Source organism: Elaeis guineensis, chromosome 11 (genome assembly GCF_000442705.2).
Source record: "Elaeis guineensis isolate ETL-2024a chromosome 11, EG11, whole genome shotgun sequence".
Taxonomy (NCBI): domain Eukaryota; kingdom Viridiplantae; phylum Streptophyta; class Magnoliopsida; order Arecales; family Arecaceae; genus Elaeis; species Elaeis guineensis.
The window spans coordinates 117,159,143-117,178,334 of record NC_026003.2 but is presented as its reverse complement, the minus strand read 5'-3'; the positions used below and the strand labels follow the sequence as shown (position 1 = coordinate 117,178,334).

Sequence of the window (19,192 nt, the reverse complement as noted above, 5' to 3'; positions counted from 1 at the left end):
GCCTGAAAACTTATTTTTCTTCAAAAATCTAGCTTTTAACTTTGTTTGTATCTAGATTTGTTGCCCCTGGAGTGGGATGGAAGAACCACCACTAGGAACAGAGGATTGGAGAAAGGATGACCCAAAAGTAGGCTTGCAGGTGACATAGGTACGCTAGCTTCAAATTTCCACCACCCTGACTTAGATCCAACGCATATCATAAGTTAAGATTCATGGATTGATGTAAATAAGATACAATTTCCAATCAGAACTCCTTCCTTGTCAGCTTAGATTTGATCCAAATCCACCCAGTGATAGCTCAACTGAAGTCCAAACCTCATACCCAACGCCAACATGGTGGGGGGGATCAATCAAGCTGGACTTGGACATGACTGACCGGCGCCAATTTAAAGGCACGACCTGGTAAAAGTTGCTTGGCACCGAACAACAGATTTCTCTCTCAATCACTATCTATGCAACCATGGGATTCATTAGCCGTTAAATCAGTTGCCAAGGGAAAGTTGCTTGCATTCGCACGGCAATTCTCGTATGATTGGGCGTTGCAACGAATTATTGGTTGGTTGTGAGACAAGCGTTCTTAGAAATGATTACGTGAATTACAACTTTCCAGCTGGTCTGCAGGCCTTACAGTGGGTATCTGATGGTCAGGGTAGGTAAAGGGGCAGCCTTTTAGTGATGAGATTTCATCGAGTTCACTTGGCTCGCGGACTGGTGTTTTGAAATTGCTTCGTTGTTCCAACATCGAATATTGTGCGTGCTTTGTGTTGTTGCTCAAAATCCGATTTAATATGCGGAGGTATGAGTTGCTTTACTTGATGGAATTATAGGAGTTATTAGAGTGGATCTATAACCATAGAAAACGATCAGGGGTTGCCGGAACATATTAGGCAGGAATCCTTCGATATTTAAATTAAATAGAGTTTCGAAAGAAAACAAGAGAGATCAAAGAGAGAAACTTGTAGCATAGTGTAGCAGTTTCCTTCATCATACTTGGGATCGTCTGTGTTTGGTCTTTATAGATGCAATGATACGATTTTGCATGATTGGGGTCGTGAGATTCATGGACTGGCAGTTAAATTCTTTCTATATCCACTAATTGGGGAGATTCTTTTTCAAGTGCATTGTGATTTAAGTGCTCTTTTTATCTGTTAACCGTTCTTTTTAGATAGATTAAGATTACATCAAGCAATACTTAATTACTAATTGTTTGGAGATTTGATTGGCCATTAATTTTATTGGACATATGTCGTCCTTTGATTTAGTGGGTTGAGTTCTCGGATGGAATTTCTGAGATGGCAAATCCAAGCCATATCACTATATAAAGCTTTACTCAAATAGTTTACAACTGGATGATAGGACATATGCCCATGATCCTTATTCTGGTAAAGGAAATGATTCACAGACAATTAAGCAAAGACCACTGTGATCACATGGCCTTTACCCAGGTTGCTTTTTTAGCCTCTGCTGTGTTTTCTAAAGGACCAACAGCGAGGAACAGTGGTTAATTTAAAGTTGGTTTCCATAAAGATAATAATTACTTAGCGAGGTCTTTGATGCAGGCAATGCATCAGAGTGGAAGCATGTATGGTTCTGAACCCTCCTTTGATTAAAGCAAGAAGAGAGTCGATTGACAAGCTAATTATTGAGATTTGAGAGCTACTTGGACGTTTGGTCTATTTTTTCTCTCTTGTTCTTTTTTACTTTGTTGTATATTTTTTTTCCTTTCTCGTAGTCACGGGAGATGCATTAACTTAAAAATTCACTATTTGCATGTGAAATTAAACTTATGATTATGCATCCTTCCACTCTTATTAGAAGAATTGTTAACCTCTAATATGGAATGGCTGAACAGTTTCTTATATATATATATATATATTTGTTGGGCTTGTTTATTTTACTCACGGTGTACTTGACCTCTGGAGCTATTATGGGAAAGTTTCACAGAAAAATTCTTTACATATTCCAGACAAGACAATTATATAAAATCTGCTATATGAACAGTTTCCACTATTTTCCAAGATAGGATCGATCTTTATGAAATAGATTATAATAATATTTTCCTCATCGATTCTTTCCTTGTGTACAAAGATATAGCTTTAAAATCAATTGTAGTTGTTGCAGAATCCATTTAATTATATGGTAATGTTTCTCATCAAGACTAAGCCAAAATCATTCAAACATAATGTCTCTTTCTAATTCTCTTCTTCTGCTCTTTTCAAGTTACACATCCCCCCTTCCCAATTTTCAACTTCACCAACTTTGTTAATTACACTTGATGGTATGAATTATTATTATTATTATTATTTGATAAAAAAAGCATGAATTATTTCATATATAATAACTAAATAGAATCCATCATTATCATCACCGATCTCATCGATTATATTGAAGGCACAACTCAAATACTTTTCAAAACACTCACTATTGCTAGCTGTGTCACGCCCCCGACCCGAGATTGTGAATCGAGGGTCATGACAACCGCCGCATACTTATGAAGAACTCTCTCCATAAGCATGCAAGGCATCTCATCACGATATCAATGCATCGCAGCGGAATAAATTCAAATAATTATTATTCAACTGTAATTCAAGTAATTAAATCAAATGTCTTACATCCAATAAAATTTTTGCTAACAATAAAACAATAGATCTAAGTTCAATAAAGTTGACAATGCTAAATCTCGCCTCTAAAAGCTCTGTCCCAATATTTCTTCCCACGTTCGAAATTAATTATCTGAATCTGAAAAATAGAAAGAAAGGTAATGAGCTAGACAGCCCAGTAAGTAACAAATATCTCAACCAGATATTTCAGATATTATAAAATTTTTAAGAATAAAGCTGCAATTAAACATAAAAATATATTTCATATTGATTTAATGCAAACCCAATAATTTCAAATATTCACATATAATAAATCCGATTCGATTTAAAACACTCGAAACTCAACAGCCTCGACTATGACCAACGTTTAACCCCCATTGGCGGGGTCCACATAATACCAGCGCACAACCCCCACTGGCAGGGTCCACAAGTACCAGCGCACAACCCCCACTGGCAGGGTCCAGAAATACCAGCGCACAACCCCCACTGGCAGGGTCCACAAAGTACCAACGTATAATCCCCATTGGCGGGGCCCACTGAAACATAGTTAGGCTGAGAGCATAAATTCGATCTGTATCAAAACACTTAGTACCACAACATATATCATAATCTTTCACTAAACATGTGCATAAATCGATATACCATAACATTTCAAAAGCACTTTTCTTTCAAAACATAATTTCGTAAATCATGCATAATTTCAGAGAATAATTATTTATTTTCAGAATAAATATGGAATATCTTGGAAAGATGATTCATTACTTACCTTTCACGGAGCACTGAATGAACGGATCGACTAACTTCTAGGAGATTCTTCCGTGCCTATTATCCAAAATTATATTTTTACATTAATTTTAATTCAAAATTAAATCTAAACAAATCCCAACTCAAAACCTCACTTAGAATCGACTCTTTCCTAAACTCGATCAAAATCATTAGATGAGACCTCCTACTATGCTAATCCTAGAGGAATAACTTTAGAGAGAGAAGAATCCATCAATAGAGAGAAATATCCTAGAGAGAGAAAATTCTAGAGAGAGAAAGTAGAGAGAGAAAATCCAATTTCAGAGAGAGAAAGTCAGAGTTCAGACTGAAAAGAAGAGAGAGAAGAGAGAGAAACTCTCTCTCTCATCAATTTCAATTTTTCTCTTTTTTTTTTTTATTTATTTATTTATTTACTTACTTAATTACTTATTTGTTCATATATATATATATATATATAAATATATATATATATATATTTTATTATTATTATTATTATTATTTTCTTTTCTTTTTCTTTTTTTTTTTCTTTTTCTTCTTTTTCTTTTTCTTCTTTTTCTTTCCTTTTTCTTCTTTTTCTTCTTTTCTTTTCTTTTTCTTTTCTTTTCTTTTTCTTTTTTTTTCTTTTCTTTTTCTTTTCTTTTCTTTTTCTTTTTCTTCTTCTTCTCGGTTCTTCCCGCGCCGGAACAGGGGACCGGCGTCCCCTCGGCCTTGACCGGCCATTCGGGCCACGGCCGCTGCGGCGGAGGCCGGCGGCCGACGGGAATCACTCCCCCGGTCACGGAGGAGGGTGGCCGGCGATCAATTCCGATCGCCGGCGCCGGAAACTTCAAGGAAAAGAGACCCAAAAACAGAGGTCCCTTTCCCGACCGGAAATCGGCGATTTTTGTCGCCGGCAGCCGCGCACAAATGCACGGGGAGGAAGGAGAAGAAAGAGGGGAGGAAGAGGAAAACTTACCTCAGCCTCCGGAGACCTCGTCGGCGGCAATCACGGCGAGAAATCAAAGGGTGTCCGCGGCCTTCGATCGAGAAGAACGGAGAGAAAGAGAGAGGGAGGAGGCCAATGATCGGTCTCAAGAGGGAGGGGGTCTTCTTATAGAGCACCCTAGGACTCCGAGGGGTCCTAGGAGTCCTAATTTGCTCGGGATTCGCCGGAGAAGAAGACTCCTACCGGGAGTCTTCTTCCCGGTTGCTCTGTTTTTTTTTTTTTTTGGGCTATAACAAGCTGGCTACAAAACACCTCGGATGGCGCTAAGATAAAACAAGATCAATTTGTGAAATGCAATTCTTTGTGAAACCCTTGCATCATGAGGTGTTGGCCTTTCCACTTCGTGGGATCAACCTTTGAACCGTGCAATAGCCATTTTAAGAACAGTGCAAGCGAATGAAAAAATAGCCATTTTAAGATCAATGCAAGTGAATGAAAGAAAATTTTGGAATGCTTAGAGATCTATGTGAGATGCAATCCAGTGGTGGACATCATGAAATTAAATCAATCATTCTTTCACACAAAATTACAGCCCCGTGATATTTGGACATACTCTTGAAATATCAGTCTTGCAACAGTCCCGTGCCCAAAATTCCGTTTGTCATCTCTATTGAAACTCAATTAGATGGCATCACTTCACTTCCCAAAAAACAAAACAAAACAAAGCAAAGGTGGCATCGCTTTCCTCTGATTTACAGCTACGTGCCCTTCTTTTGAGCCATAAGCAATGTGAAAAGCTCAGCCCACCTGCTGGAAATTCTATTAGTAATTGTACCACTTGGACTGCCTTTGGTGCCAACCAATGATCTATTTATCTTCAAGGCAACAACGGGGCTTCAACCAGTGTAGTGTCAATTGGTAGCGACCATCTTTAAGCCCTGCAAGGGCCAAGGCATTCATAAAAAATGTAGCCTCTTGTTACATCATATGAACAATCCTTTAGGGGCTTGAATGATGTTGGTGGGTGGGAAAAGGGAAGGTGGCAGGTCTGCACCTTGCTTTCCTTCCAATGAAAGGTCCCACCCTCCTATCCTCATCATCGATTGCCATGTTCCTTTCTTCAAGTATACGTCCATATTCTTCCAACGGATATGTTATAAATAATTGGAACACCGCTAAAAAGGTGACAGCTAAAAAAACCTAGAGAAGAAGCCATCACATTTAGATCCCGGCCAGAATCTTCTCGACCGTTAGGCCAGCCTTTGTTTTCAGATCCTTTCCCAACAAGTCCTTCAAGCATATGTTTGGCACTAAAGAAATGGGTTTCGCAGAGACGAGTCGCCTCCTTGTCGAAAAAGAATGGCGTAGCGTAGTGTTGAATCTGCCATACTTTCTCACGTATGCAACATGATCACAATTTACTGGACATACTTGAAATTGACTGAAGTATTCTTCATTTTGGCATGGTTGAACCCTTAATTGATCTTGATATGGATTACAGAGTGCCAGGTTTTATTTTTTTTTTAAGTTTAAAATTTCAGTCCATACAATTTTTTTTTTGATAAATAGTCCATACATATTGACGATCAAGTCCAATATATGTAAAGTTAGCAATGATATTATAAGTATTGCAATAGTTAGTATTACTATCTTGGTCACATGTTACTAATCTTACTCCTCTCATTTTATGAGCTATTACAACACAATCTAAATAAAATCCCAGCTTTTGACCGGAATTGTTGGTGCTACTACATTTAGACACGTTAAAGCATATTTTAACCTAAGGAACGCGGAGAAAAAGAAAAACTGTGTATAGAGCACAGTTTTCATCTCTGCGGTGACATTGTTATACAATTTAAATATCATCAGAATAAGGGTTATATTTTAAATAGAGCCTATTTGAATCATATAGAAAACAGACATAATAGTTATATATATAGGTTATATGTAATGGTTGTTATGTTACACTTAGGGATACTTCCAAGCCATCTCTTGTCATTAGTCATATCATGATGTCCTAAACTTTACGTATGAAGCTATATACCTAACAGCCAATCCTCATTTCATGAAAAGAAAAGCATTATGATGCGGGAAAGGGCATGAACTTTGAAGGCTATGCGGTAGACCTTTCCCTCTCTTCCTACCGTTGGTGAGATTAATGATCTGTCCAATCCCAAAAAAATCTATATAGAAAGAAAATAAACATAGAAATATTATTTATTTTTTAAAATTTTTCTAAAATTTTTGTTAAAAATAAATAAAATTATATATTATAGAAAAACACAGATTTCTTTAGAAGTTCTAACAATTTTTGAGCTAAGTTTTCCTTTCTTTTTTTTTTTTTTTTTTTCCAACCAAACAGGTTTTAAGAAAGAAGTTGCGGGCGCCACCACAAAACCTTACAGCTATCACTGCCTTTCCCCCGTCCTCGTCACCTTTTGCCTCATTGGCTTTCGCCCCCTCTAGATCTCTACACTTCCTACTATATATTACCAAACTCTCTCAGTCTTCCATTCCAACACAACAAACACTTATCTCTCTTCCCCAAAGAGTAAGCGAAACAAAGAAGCTAAGAGCCATGGCCTTCCATGCACCAACTCTAGCTTTATCCATCTCCCTTGCCCTCCTCCTCTCCACGTCCATTGCCCAATCACCGCCTTCCCCCCCCGCCACCCCCTCTGCACCGCCTCCAACCACCACTTCTCCTCCTCCAGCCGCCAATCCACCACCCGCTGCCACGCCACCACCCGTTGCCTCTCCACCGCCGGCCAACCCCCCACCTGTCGCCACTCCACCGCCGGCCACCCCTCCTCCAGTCGCCACTCCGCCGCCCGCCACCCCTCCACCAGTCGCCACTCCGCCGCCCGCCACCCCTCCTCCAGTCGCCACTCCACCACCCGCCACCCCTCCTCCGGTCGCCACTCCGCCACCTGCCACCCCTCCACCGGCAGTGCCACCACCACCGATGGTACCTCCACCGGCTCCGGTCCCCCCTGCATCCCCACCCGCTGCCACGCCCGCTCCCTCGCCGTCTCTGAAGGCGGCCCCTGCACCGGCTCCATCGAAGAATCCGGCCCCCTTGACTTCCCCTGGTCCGGCATCGCTGACTCCGGCGGCGGAGCCCGCGGCGTCCACTACAGCTGAATCGGGTTCCATTGTGCATGGCGTCAACATGGGAGTGCTGCTAGCATCGGTTGCGGCTGTTGTGATGCTCCTCTAGAGGAACGTAACAGCGTTGGATGGTGGTACCGTTGATTTGGATTTCTTGCTCCGAATCCTACGTAGATTGGGGTTGTTACTATTGGTGTAATAGCTCTGATTTATTTTGTTCTTTATTTTATTTGTCTTTCTTTACTTTTTGTTGTGATTTGAGGGGCACCTTTGAGGGGAGGATCGAGGACTACCGCATATATTTTTGTATCATCTTTTTCACTTAGATGAATAAAAACATGTGATTATTGTTTGCAGAAAGCGTGCCTTCGAAGGTTGGGCAGTTTAGTTTGTTGGTCATTGGAGAAATTATCAGTTAGAACTGCCACGGATGCCTTGAACCATCTAATAAGAAGCCATGATCACGTTATACAAGAAAGTGAATTTTTTGAGAAATTATTAGTTAAAATTATTCTATCAAGTATATCTTAGGCCATTCAATAAAATTTGGCATATCACCAATAGAAAAAATGAACCCTTTTCATTTAAACCAGCAAAAGTTGTTAGCTAATAGTTAAAATGAACCTTTTTCTTTCAAAACTTTCAATCAAACTTGATAGCAGTGCCTTTTTTATCCAATAATAAATATATATCAATTTTTTATTGAATGATCTAAGATACACATGGTAGAATAGTTCTAACTAACAATTTCTCCTTTTTTCCATCCAACACAGCAAAAATAGTTAGCAGAGAATCTTTTTTTCATTTAAAATTATCAATTAAGTTTGGATAACAGTATACTTTTTTTCAGTAATAAATAATGTGATGGCTTCTTATTGGATGGTCCAAGATATACCTAGCAGAATGGTTGCAACCACTCATTTCTCTTTCTATGGAACAATCTTTGAAGGGAAAAATTCCAACTGTTGTATCTTCTTTCCTTCAAAACTAAAATCTTTTAATGAAAAAATTATCTATATATGTCAAAAAAATTCATGACCTCTAACCATTTGAACTTTGATATCATATCAACAATGTACTTCATCGTTGATGCAACCAACATCATCAATCCCATACTTGAAAGATAAATAAATATATGGAATTATAATATGGTTTAAAAAAAGACTACATAAATGTGAAATTATAACTCCAAAATCCTCCAAAGTAGTCTTGTACAATACTGATCCTCTCACTTCAAAGCAGGATTAGGTAACATTATATTTCATAGCCATAATTTTTTTTCTTACCCAAGATCTTCATAGTAGTATATTTTTTTTTCTTTTCTCTCTTTTTTTTTTTTTTTTACCAGTTTAGGTGTTACATGCCATGGTCGAACATGTTGAGCAACCAAAAAGTTGCATGAATTTGAGTAGGCAAAAACATCAAGTTACAGTAACTCAAATTACTCTAATATGATTCCATCCTCAAGTGTGCCTGGTCTAACTTGCCCTACAATAACTACTCTGGCCTATGCGTGGGCTCTGGGGATTGGCTACGCTGCCTTAATTACAATGGTCCGCTTATGATTGCCACTCAACGCGCGACCACAAAAGCAATATAAATACTTTAATTAGTCTAGCTGGCTAGCACCAGTTTGGTGGAAGGTGGGGTTATGGCTCGCAGAAATGATAAAAGGCAAGCCTTCTTTCTCTCGTGGGAGGGGGGGACGCGAAAAGCCTTTAACTTTTGGTGGGAGAGCACCCTCAAAAAGATTTGAGCATGTCACGAATGGGAGCACAGGAGGAGATCAACGGGAAAGCGACTGGCACGTGCATGGGCCAACGTGCGGGGAGCTGAGAAATGAGAAAATGGGAACCGTTGTACTGGCTGCCCCTATATCAATGTTGAATTACATATAAGATATACTAATTGACATATTAATTAGGTGTTAGAGTTTTCCCCCCCCCCCTTCTATCTCTCCCTAGATGGTGCCCTCCATTAATGAATTGTTTTTGCATAGATAAAAATGACTAGCTATTTGTATCCATGATGTTGCAGTTGTAGATAGTAGTTGGTTGCAAGAAATGTTGGAAATATTCTGATCGTGGCCTTAATCTTCTTTTTAATCCAAATAATTAGATAGAATGGTTGGAAACTACCTCCAAAGAACTATTAATTTGGAACCACCGTTGCCTGCCGATGTTTCCGGTAGCTAAATAAGGTTTCTGAAATGGCTAATTAGTATGTGATTTTATGTGCCTCGCTTGTTTACCAAATGTGCCTCCTGCTTCATCCTAGTGCTTATAATGGATTTGGTGTGATCATATACCTGGCCTATATCAATACTTGAAAAATGTTTGTACAGTCAGGTTGACTAGCATGTACTCCTTTTGATAAAGCCCAAGAGTTAATTAGTCTCATTGGTAAGTTAAGGCCACTGTATCCTACATGGCTTAATAAATTTTAAGCTAAACAACACCATATGAAATACATAGATGGCCATGCAAGATTGGAAAACAAGGATGCGCTCGTATAGGTAAAACTAAATTCATATTAAACCTCATGGGTCCAAAATAATGAACTTCATTAAGTTAAATCTAGCTTAGAAAAACTAGCCTAAACCAAAATCCAGCCGCTGTTAACAGGGTAAGTTTAATCTTTGTATAGAGATATCGGCTCAAAATTTGGAGTATGGGCCGGGGAGATGGCTATCTATCCCCATGGTGCAACCCATTCTACCTGAGCCTTTTTATATGAGTTTTTTTAAAAAAAATCCAATGACATGAATGCATTATTTGTCCAAAGTTTTATATAAAGAGAAAAAAGTCCCAAAGTTCCATTTTTTTTTCTGAGAGAGAGAGAGAGAGACAATAATAAAAGTAAAAGTTAAAACAACTAGGCATCATATTTTCACACTCTTAAAAATAGCAGCCAAAAAGCTCCAAAGGTGCACAACCAAGCTACAAACATGGAACTCTTTGTAACATGATAAGAATCACTTGTAAAGGGAGGTAACAAGCTGTTACCATCTATCGAAGGCTTCTGAATTGGACTAGGAGGAGGTTGAGGATGGAATACTGGGGATTGTGGTGCACTGACTGGAGCTATTGATTGATTCGTTGTAACGCTTACTTGAAGCTTCATGCCACCCATACAATGCAACCGAACACCACAAATGAAGTACTTATCGCCACCAGTGGTAAGAGGGATGGAGATATTTCCATTGCCGTTCGAGAGCAGAGCGTTAGAGGCATTGCAGCTGTCATAGCCGGCCTTATCAACCTCGTTGACGGTGTGGTACTGGGAGAATTGGAATGCTATCACAAGGCCAAAGTATTAGTGTCCATGTAATTTAGTTTTCATGAATGCCGTAATTTATTAACAAAATGGATGGAAGAAAAGCATGTAAGGATGTATGTAGCGTGACTTATTTTATTAAAAAAGTCTCATATGGTGGAGAAATTATTGGTTGGACTAGGTCCACCAGCACATTGGTAGACTAGTCCAACCACAAAGTAAAACATATAGACACAGAAAAAAAAGAAAGAGAGAAATTGATTGGTCCAACAGTGAGCTGGTGGATAATTTTTTCATATGGTGGCTTCACATTGGGGTCATGCTATGCTTTATAAATATGCGTAACGATGAGAGATTTTTTTTTTTTTTGTTGTAAAGAATGAGAGATGCTATTTGCCATCTGAGGTGGGACTATCCTACTGTACCCATCTTTTGCTTCCCATCTCATGGATCAATGAAATAAGTGGTTGCTTGGCCACCATTTTGCTCAAAGTCTCAGAATTTTAGTTTCGTTCTCTTTGCCCATGTAGACTCTTAGCCATTCAGATCTTTTCAAGAAAAGCTAGGGGAAACGCATGGTGAGTATACTTAATGAGGTTTTTCAGCCTTCCATTTCAAAAGCTGGTGATCATAGTCATGAGTTCAGTGTGGGTAGGGAGGCAAAGATTTGAAATTCCAAAAAAAATCATGAAAAAATAGCTTAGAGTTTATAATTTATATAGCTAATTTAAGAGGAGAGTTTTAACGAACAATAAGATGAAACTATATATCGACATATTAATATGTTAATTTATATAAAACAAGCATTGAAGAAGCATCCCCTCTGTTTTCCTTTGATGCTTCCTCTGTTTTCTCGCCTTTGTTGTTTCATTTAATCGAAGGTGGTTATCTTTGCTTGAAAGAAAATAATAACAAAAAAAAGGATCGAGATGCCAACACCATCAACAACATGTTACATCAATACCAACAATTTACATGAAATTGCAGTTAGTAAGTATTCCTTTAAACAGTGGTGAATGATTGGTAAATGCATCAAAATTATGTGAATGACTGAGTGATTCTTGATTAATTTGACTTTCAAGAATAATTTGGAAAACTCTTTGATGAAAGAAAAAAAACAGTGAATAGTCAAGCATTTTCTAATAATTCAGAGACCATTGTTTGTATGCATGTGATCATCAGAGAAAAATTTTGTTGGTGATCCATAGTACGTTGCATGCAAACATGTTTGCAAAATTTATCTAGCCAGTTAATGAACTCAAGAAGTGCAAGAGAACTTATGCAGGGCTAGCTAAACAAAGTATACTAAATCAAGAAGCGAGAGTAACTTCAGACGTACTTAGAACATCACCAATGAAGAATGTTTTGCCGGTCAGCCATGTTGGAAAGTCTGCACTGATATCCCAACCGGCGGTGTCGCCTACGGTGTACACGGTGGCCTGGCTTGTTAGCGCGACGCCGAGAATGGCAACTGCATAGATTATGAGAAGCTTAGCCATGAATAGGGGATGGATACTCTCAGACAAGAAGATGGGGAGTCTATAATTTATATTATCAAGTTTTCTTAAGTGTTAGTTAACCAAACTCATCCAAAAAAAGCTTCCTTCTTTCATATTTTATCCTGACTGGGGCATCATGGCTTGTCAAAGAAAGGTTTTGGATGGGGAGGATATGTTGCTCTGTTTGCTCTTTTGTTTTTCTGGGCGATCTATGAAAGGTTTGACTGATGGAAAATTGGGGAGGCTTTGAAAAGGTGGGTGGGGGTAGTTGTAGGTAGGCGGTTAAGCAGCTCTAACACCACAATTGATATGAGTTGAAGCCATATCTTAAGTCATTGGAGTTGAGCTAACAAGGTATGCAATTAGGGTGGGTAGAAACTAGGGTGGTGATGCTCAACTAATTTAGCTCGTTTAACTTGATTCAACCATTTGTAAATTGGATTATATCATCTGCTTGATAAAATGAGTAGGTTCGGATTTGGATATTTGACCGCCTAGTAAAAATATTATGTCCGGGTTGACATATTTTTGTCCCATCCCCTGCTCAACCCGACCCAACCCAATTACCACCCTGATAGAAAGAAGCACATGATTTCGATGCTAAAGTTGCGAACCAAGGGTTCCATAGCACCAAATGATAAAAGCAAAATATTGAAGTATAAATGCAGCAATATGTTTTTGAAGGTCACATGTGATTTCTCATCAAATAAGATATCTAAATTATACCTGCTTTATGTTTAGAAAACATAGAGTATTTGATAAATGATTAGAACTTACTGCACAGAAAAAAAAGGTTAATTCAAAGAGCAAGAAATTCTTTTTGGATTAAAAATTTAGAGGAAATTACTTCAATTGGAGATACGATTAATGTAAATAAATCGGAATATTAAATAATTGGAAAAACATATACCTAAACTGTTTCCTGGCAAGATAAAATGACTATGGAGCAAAAGGTAAAAGTCAAGAAGGTTCTACGGAAGGCTTGAGCAGATTCTTACGACAGACTCTTGACCTGATGTCAGCCCTCTAAGAATTGGTGTCTAATTTAAAGGGACAAGCAAGAAGAGATAGGAGACATTAAAATCTGGAAAGTTACATAGCTGGAGATGAAATCTGACTTTGGTAAATTTGCGCTTAAGAAACCAAGCAGCTAAGCACTAAGATTTTCCTGAAGCTGGAAAGAATCTAGAAGATGAGGAGGAATATCAGTTTGATATAGGAATTTAAATTCATTTTGGAGACACAAGTCCCTCCTAAAACTCATGAATTAAGAATTCTACCTGATATGCAATAAGAATGAATGAAACATTTGACAAAAGAAATCTTTCAAGAAACATTTAACTGGTATTATCAACTCATTAAAATGTTATGCTAAAATTGTTTATTATTGGACTATGCATTTGATTCACCAAATACATCATTATTGTATACTCTTTAATAAATATGGCACAATCCAATCCTTGTTTTGCAAGTTTATAACCGAACTGATCCTCTTCTTATTTTGAATCTAATATTTGAATACTAAGATAATTCCTCTTGGCAGTAATATATGCAGGATATGTGAAAATAGGCACAAGTTATAAGCCAAAGTGGCAGATTTGACAGCAAGAATAAGATATATTCAGAAATCCTTGCAGAAACCCAATCTACACAGAGTACCAAATGCGAAGTTATCATGAAATGGTAGAAACGTTTCAGCAGTTAGAAATTACAGGAAACAAGAGGAGAATCTTTAAGCAAAATATGCAGTGAAACATCTATTAACGCAATGTAATGTGTAACATCACTTCTTGTCTTAAAAAAAAAAAAAAAAAAAAAAAACTTAATGCTTACGTGTGATGTAAGCTGTAGTCAATTTATCTGGAATAAATAACAATGGCCCTCAATTTTTCAGAAGGTAGGGACAACATTAACAGAAAATTCAGAGAAAATATTCTAGCAATTTTAATACTTAACAATATTTGTGACTGCAGAATAACTAAAAAAGACTAGCTGGACATACCCAAAATCTTTACAGCAAATAATTGATGTGGGATTAAATACACGTTTGCATGATTCTCACATACTCCTCTTGAAACCCATGTTGTAGTATCCATTGGCCCACATGGATTATGGGCTAGATCAACTCTAATTTCATTTGTAGTGATTTAGGATATCTCATCGAAGAAAATTTGCAGAAAGATATTATTTGGATTTCTTGATCCTATATAACTATCCAAAAATTTTTTAGTAAATAATTGATATGGGATTAAATATATACTTCTATGGATCCTCACACTTTTTATATCAGTCACCATCTTTTTGGACTTACTTTGACTGCTAGCCATACAAAAATCTTAGAGCCCGTTTGGATGATTGGACCTAAAATTCTATAGGATTCATGGGTTTGGCCTATATGATCAATAAATTACTTGATTATATGCCGGACTAGGTCTATATTCATAAATATCCAGAAGTATCTTTAGAGTGGGTCGGTCCAAGTTCTATAGGAAGAAAAAGTATTACAATATATTTTTTTCTTCCTCTTGCATTCGGGCCGGCCCATTCCAAGATATTTCTAAATATTTACGAATGTAGACCTAGTTCAGCATGCAATCTAGTAATTTACTGTCCAACCCATGAATTCGATTAGATTTTGGGCCCAATCATCCAAACATACTCTCAATTTTCATCAATGTTGGAGTCTTCCGGCTTTGGCAGTAGTCCATTTCCAGATAGCTGTCTCTTCTGTTAGCAGTCCTTACATGCTCCAAATGATCAGCTAATTCTCTGAGTTCATTTAAGGCATTACTTGGACACTGGAATATTTACATCGATTCACCACTATTCAATGTTCCGGTTCCAATATTTAGCAACCATGGCATCTATTTTTGTTACTGCTAGATAAAAATGAGGGAACAAAGAAGAGAGAGGCATATCAGCTAGCTAAGTATAATTTCAGAAAAATTTTCCAGAACCACGTCCAAATATGTGGCTAAGATTTGTTCAGAAGAGGCAAGGGATCCACTTATGTTCCTCCAAATTGAAGAAGCATTACTTAGCCGTGTGCCTCTAGCTTTGCTAAAGCCTGCTCTTTTGCAATATGCAGCATTATCATGATATCATAGCACTCACTCATTCGGATTAAATGTTAAGACTTGGTCTCAAAATGCATAAAAGCCAGCCTTTGAAAGCTAATGCCTTTTATTCTCAAGGAAAAATTATTTCCTTTTTACAAATTAACTGTTGATTCAGGCACCATATATAGCAACACATAATCAACCTCCAAATCCAATCAACTAGAATTGACACAAATCTTCTTGATCATGTCCTGTGAGCAACTGATTCTGTATCCACCTGCAAGATTTTATGTTCTCATCTCTGTCTGTAACTTTGTTCTATTAGCCTCTAAGAGTTTAATGTGAATTCAGCATTCTGTTCTCACCCTGTACATAATACTTTCTGTTAGTTCCTAATAAAGTGGGTGGCATTTGCTTCCCTTTCATTCAAAAAAAAAATAAAACAATGGTGTATCGCCATCACAGGCCACCAAGTGGAAGTATTGGATGCTAGAAGAAGACTTTGACATACACCAAAATATGGTTAGATCCCTCTTCAGATGGCAGTCCCCAAGTGCTGTATAGGATGGCTAACCTCTTTGGGCATATGAACAGCTCTCTCATTTGAATACACTTAGAAGCAGGGATTGAATTAGTGTCATCCTTCCCTGGCACTACATTTTCTTTCTCCTGATACGCCTAAGGGAGAGACTTAAATATCATTTGTAGTTGTAAGGCATGAAACTAAGGAATGGCTATTAGCTATGGTAGAGTCGAGCACAGGTAGGGGATGTTTGGTTCGCAACCGGAATCAGAATGGAAATGAGAATCGGAATAGCTTGGAATTGGAATCGAAATGGCCAAATCCCCCGAAGCGTTTAGTTTGTGACCGGAATTAGAATCGGAATTGGAATCGGAATGAAAATTTGAATCTATAAAGGAGGGTAGGGATTGAGTGCTATATAAATTAAGCCATTCTCATTCTACTCCGGAATCGGAATGGGACTTCTCCCAATCAAACGGTTGGAATGGGAGTCACCCATTCAGATTCCGATTCCATGTCACATCTTGTGTTTCATTTGAGTAGAGGGGCATTAGCACTCATTATTCGATGGATGCTGGAGAGTGACTGTCCACAAAATGAACCTAGATTACGTGGCACTTCCAGAAATGTCCACATTTCCTATCACAAGTAATATGGGATCATTCACATATGCTGGCCCTATACATAGTGCTGTTATCCTATTCTTGAGAAGATATAGATACAGATGACACATGGAGAATGCCAAGTAAATCGTCCTCTTTAAATAGTATGTGTGGTATCACAATAACGTATGACACATTTTGCTTGGTAACAATTCATTACTTCTAATTATAACTATAACAAAAAATAAGGTTTCATGGCATAGAATTGCAAAAATTGCCTTAAAGGAGTAATAAGGGGATGGTTCATCCTTCCTATGTGCATGTACATATGATCAAGCAAATGAGAACATGCATGAACTGATGAATAAGTCTCAAATGTTGGCATAAGAGACTGAATGACTAGCCATGCCCATGTCAGAGCCTGACCTAGGATATGACCTGAGTTGTTTTTTTAGCCAAAATTCTAAACACCAATCTTATCTAAGTGCTCTTGGTAATTGGATCTGAGTCAAACTTTCAAGTTTTAAGCCGGGCATGTTGGGTCAAATCAGGAGAGGTTAGTTTTGCTAGCCCTAGTTCCATCCTTGTAGTCATTGGACTATTTGACTAAAAACATGACTAACATAATTTATTCTCTTGTTCTAGATTTATCCGATCAAGATAGTAATTATTCTCCCATGCTTATCATATAAGCATGAATATTTTATCCATATATTAACAAATTTTCCAATTTTTCTCCTTTTCTATTTTTCAAGATTTTGCAATGCAAAACTTGGTCAAAAAATAATAGAAATTCATGCAACATTTTTACATTGATTTCAGAGCATGGAAAATATATAGAACTACTCGTGAGATGCTGCTTCAAAATACTAAAATTTAAATTATACGACATATAAGACATACAAATACTAGCAAATTCAAATTCGTCCTTAAACTGTTAGAAAAAAATTAGGTGCTGATATTTATAAACTATTTGAAATAATTAAAATTCAGATAATAAGATTAGAAGGGAAATAAGAAAGATGTTCTTGGAATATATGCGTGCAAGAATACTATCCTGAGAACAAAGTTTTCTCTTTGAACAGATATCTAACAATTTTGTCCTTAAGGTATGATGAATTTGGCTCAACCAAAAACCTTCTATGACGAGCACAATTACATGGAGGTGTGATCCAAAAGCTTCCCTTAATTGCTCAAAAAGAAAGTAGAAGGTACAATGGATCTGGCTTAAGCCTCCAATCACAAGCATAATTGCACGGAGATGAGATCCGAAAGATTCTTTCAGTTGCAAAGAAGAAAAGCAGAGAGAGAGAAAGGAAGCACGGAGAAAATTTGGAAAGGAATTTTATTTCTTGCGGAGGTGTTGGTTTTCTGATCTATATCTATGATCTTGAGCCTAGAAATCATTATACAAACTCATTCGAGGCAACTGCCGAAGAGGCTTATTGAAGAAACAAAATGGCATCTTTGGCCTTTTTTTTTTTTTTGAGTTTAGGCAAGGAATGGTACTTTTGCTTTGGAGCAAAGCGATAAAAATAGCTCTTCCATATCACATATCGTGTTTTGGACGGATGAGGGGATCACTGCAAGAAAACGTGGCACCAACGATAGAAAATTTATGATAAAAATTTTTTTATTATAAATTATAATGGATTTGCAGCAGATCTGTAATGAAAAATTAAAATATATTTTTTTTAAATCTTTAGTGATGGATTTGTGACGAACACTTTCGTACAACAAAATCTGTCACAAATTCATCACAAATTTATGATAGATTTATGATGAAAAAAATATAAATTTTGTATTACTTTCAGTGATGGATATATTTGACATAAAAAATCTATCATAAATCTATCATCAATTTATGATAAAAAAAAGATATAAATTTTTGATTATTTTTGGTGATAGACTTGTAATAGATGTATCCATCGCAAATCCATCATAAATTTATGACAGAAAAAAGATATAAATTTTTTATCGTTTTTAGTGACGGATCTATGATGGATATATCCGATACAAAAAGTCTGTCACAAATCGTCATAAATTTATGACGGATTTGTAATGAAAAAAATATAGATTTTTAATTATTTTCAATGATAGATATATCCGAAACAAAAAATTTATCACAAATCCATCATAAATTTATGAAGGATTTGTGATAGAAAAAAGATATAAATTTTTTATTGCTTTCAGTAATAGATTTATAATGGATGTATCCGATACAAAAAATCTATCATAAATTCATCACAAATTTGTGACGGATTAGTGATGGAAAAAGATACAAATTTTTAAAAATTTTTAGTGACAGATTTATGATGGAAAAGTAAATCACAATTCTATCATTTCCTTCAAGACTAAAGGCCTATTTGGATTTCTAAGATTTTTTAAATTTAAGATAAAAATCATGATAGGATGTAAGATTTGATCCGATAGGATTATATGTCAAATATTTTTAATTATAAAAAAGAAAAGCTTCATGTAAGTGCTCCTATCCTATGTTTGGATGATAAATTAGGATTTTCTTTCCTTCCCTTCTCTCTTTCTTCTTACCTCTTTATCTTTTATTATACCAAAATAATAAACTTATCATTATCAAAATATCATATTAATCATTAAAATTATAAAATAATTTATATCAAAAAAATCTAATATATCTTTGTGCACTTTTAAAATTTAAAATTAAAATTTATTCCAATTTGGGATGGATTTGAAATTTGCCTCCGTGAATTTAAAATTTGCCCCTTAGGTACTCCCTATCCGAATCCGATTATATATATATATATAATTAATTTTTATAAAAAAATTGATGTATCATGGATCCGATCCGATCCA

At 36.8% G+C, this 19,192-nt stretch overlaps 2 protein-coding genes across 2 annotated transcripts; one reads left to right on the top strand and one right to left on the bottom strand.

Moving 5' to 3' along the window:
- Window positions 1–6,768: 6,768 nt before the first annotated feature.
- LOC140852511 (uncharacterized) lies at window positions 6,769–7,778 on the top strand. The gene has a single exon (XM_073245796.1). It carries the CDS (start codon window positions 6,869–6,871, stop codon window positions 7,508–7,510), a length of 642 nt encoding a protein of 213 aa, XP_073101897.1. The 5' UTR covers window positions 6,769–6,868; the 3' UTR covers window positions 7,511–7,778.
- Window positions 7,779–10,190: 2,412 nt separating this feature from the next.
- LOC105053941 (stellacyanin) lies at window positions 10,191–12,269 on the bottom strand. Its single transcript, XM_010935287.4, has 2 exons — window positions 12,017–12,269; window positions 10,191–10,697 (listed from the first exon to the last, which is right to left on the bottom strand). The coding sequence occupies exons 1-2, from the start codon at window positions 12,174–12,176 to the stop codon at window positions 10,291–10,293; spliced, it is 567 nt and encodes a 188-aa protein (XP_010933589.1). The 5' UTR covers window positions 12,177–12,269; the 3' UTR covers window positions 10,191–10,290.
- Window positions 12,270–19,192: the final 6,923 nt, after the last annotated feature.

Bases quoted from the DNA above. Each gene is read 5' to 3' on its own strand.
- LOC140852511 (XM_073245796.1), top strand. From the start codon at position 6,869: ATGGCCTTCCATGCACCAACTCTAGCTTTATCCATCTCCCTTGCCCTC.
- LOC105053941 (XM_010935287.4), bottom strand. From the start codon at position 12,176: ATGGCTAAGCTTCTCATAATCTATGCAGTTGCCATTCTCGGCGTCGCG. The intron at 10,698-12,016 runs GTACGTCTGAAG...GCCTTGTGATAG, and splicing joins CTTCATTGGTGATGTTCTAA to CATTCCAATTCTCCCAGTAC.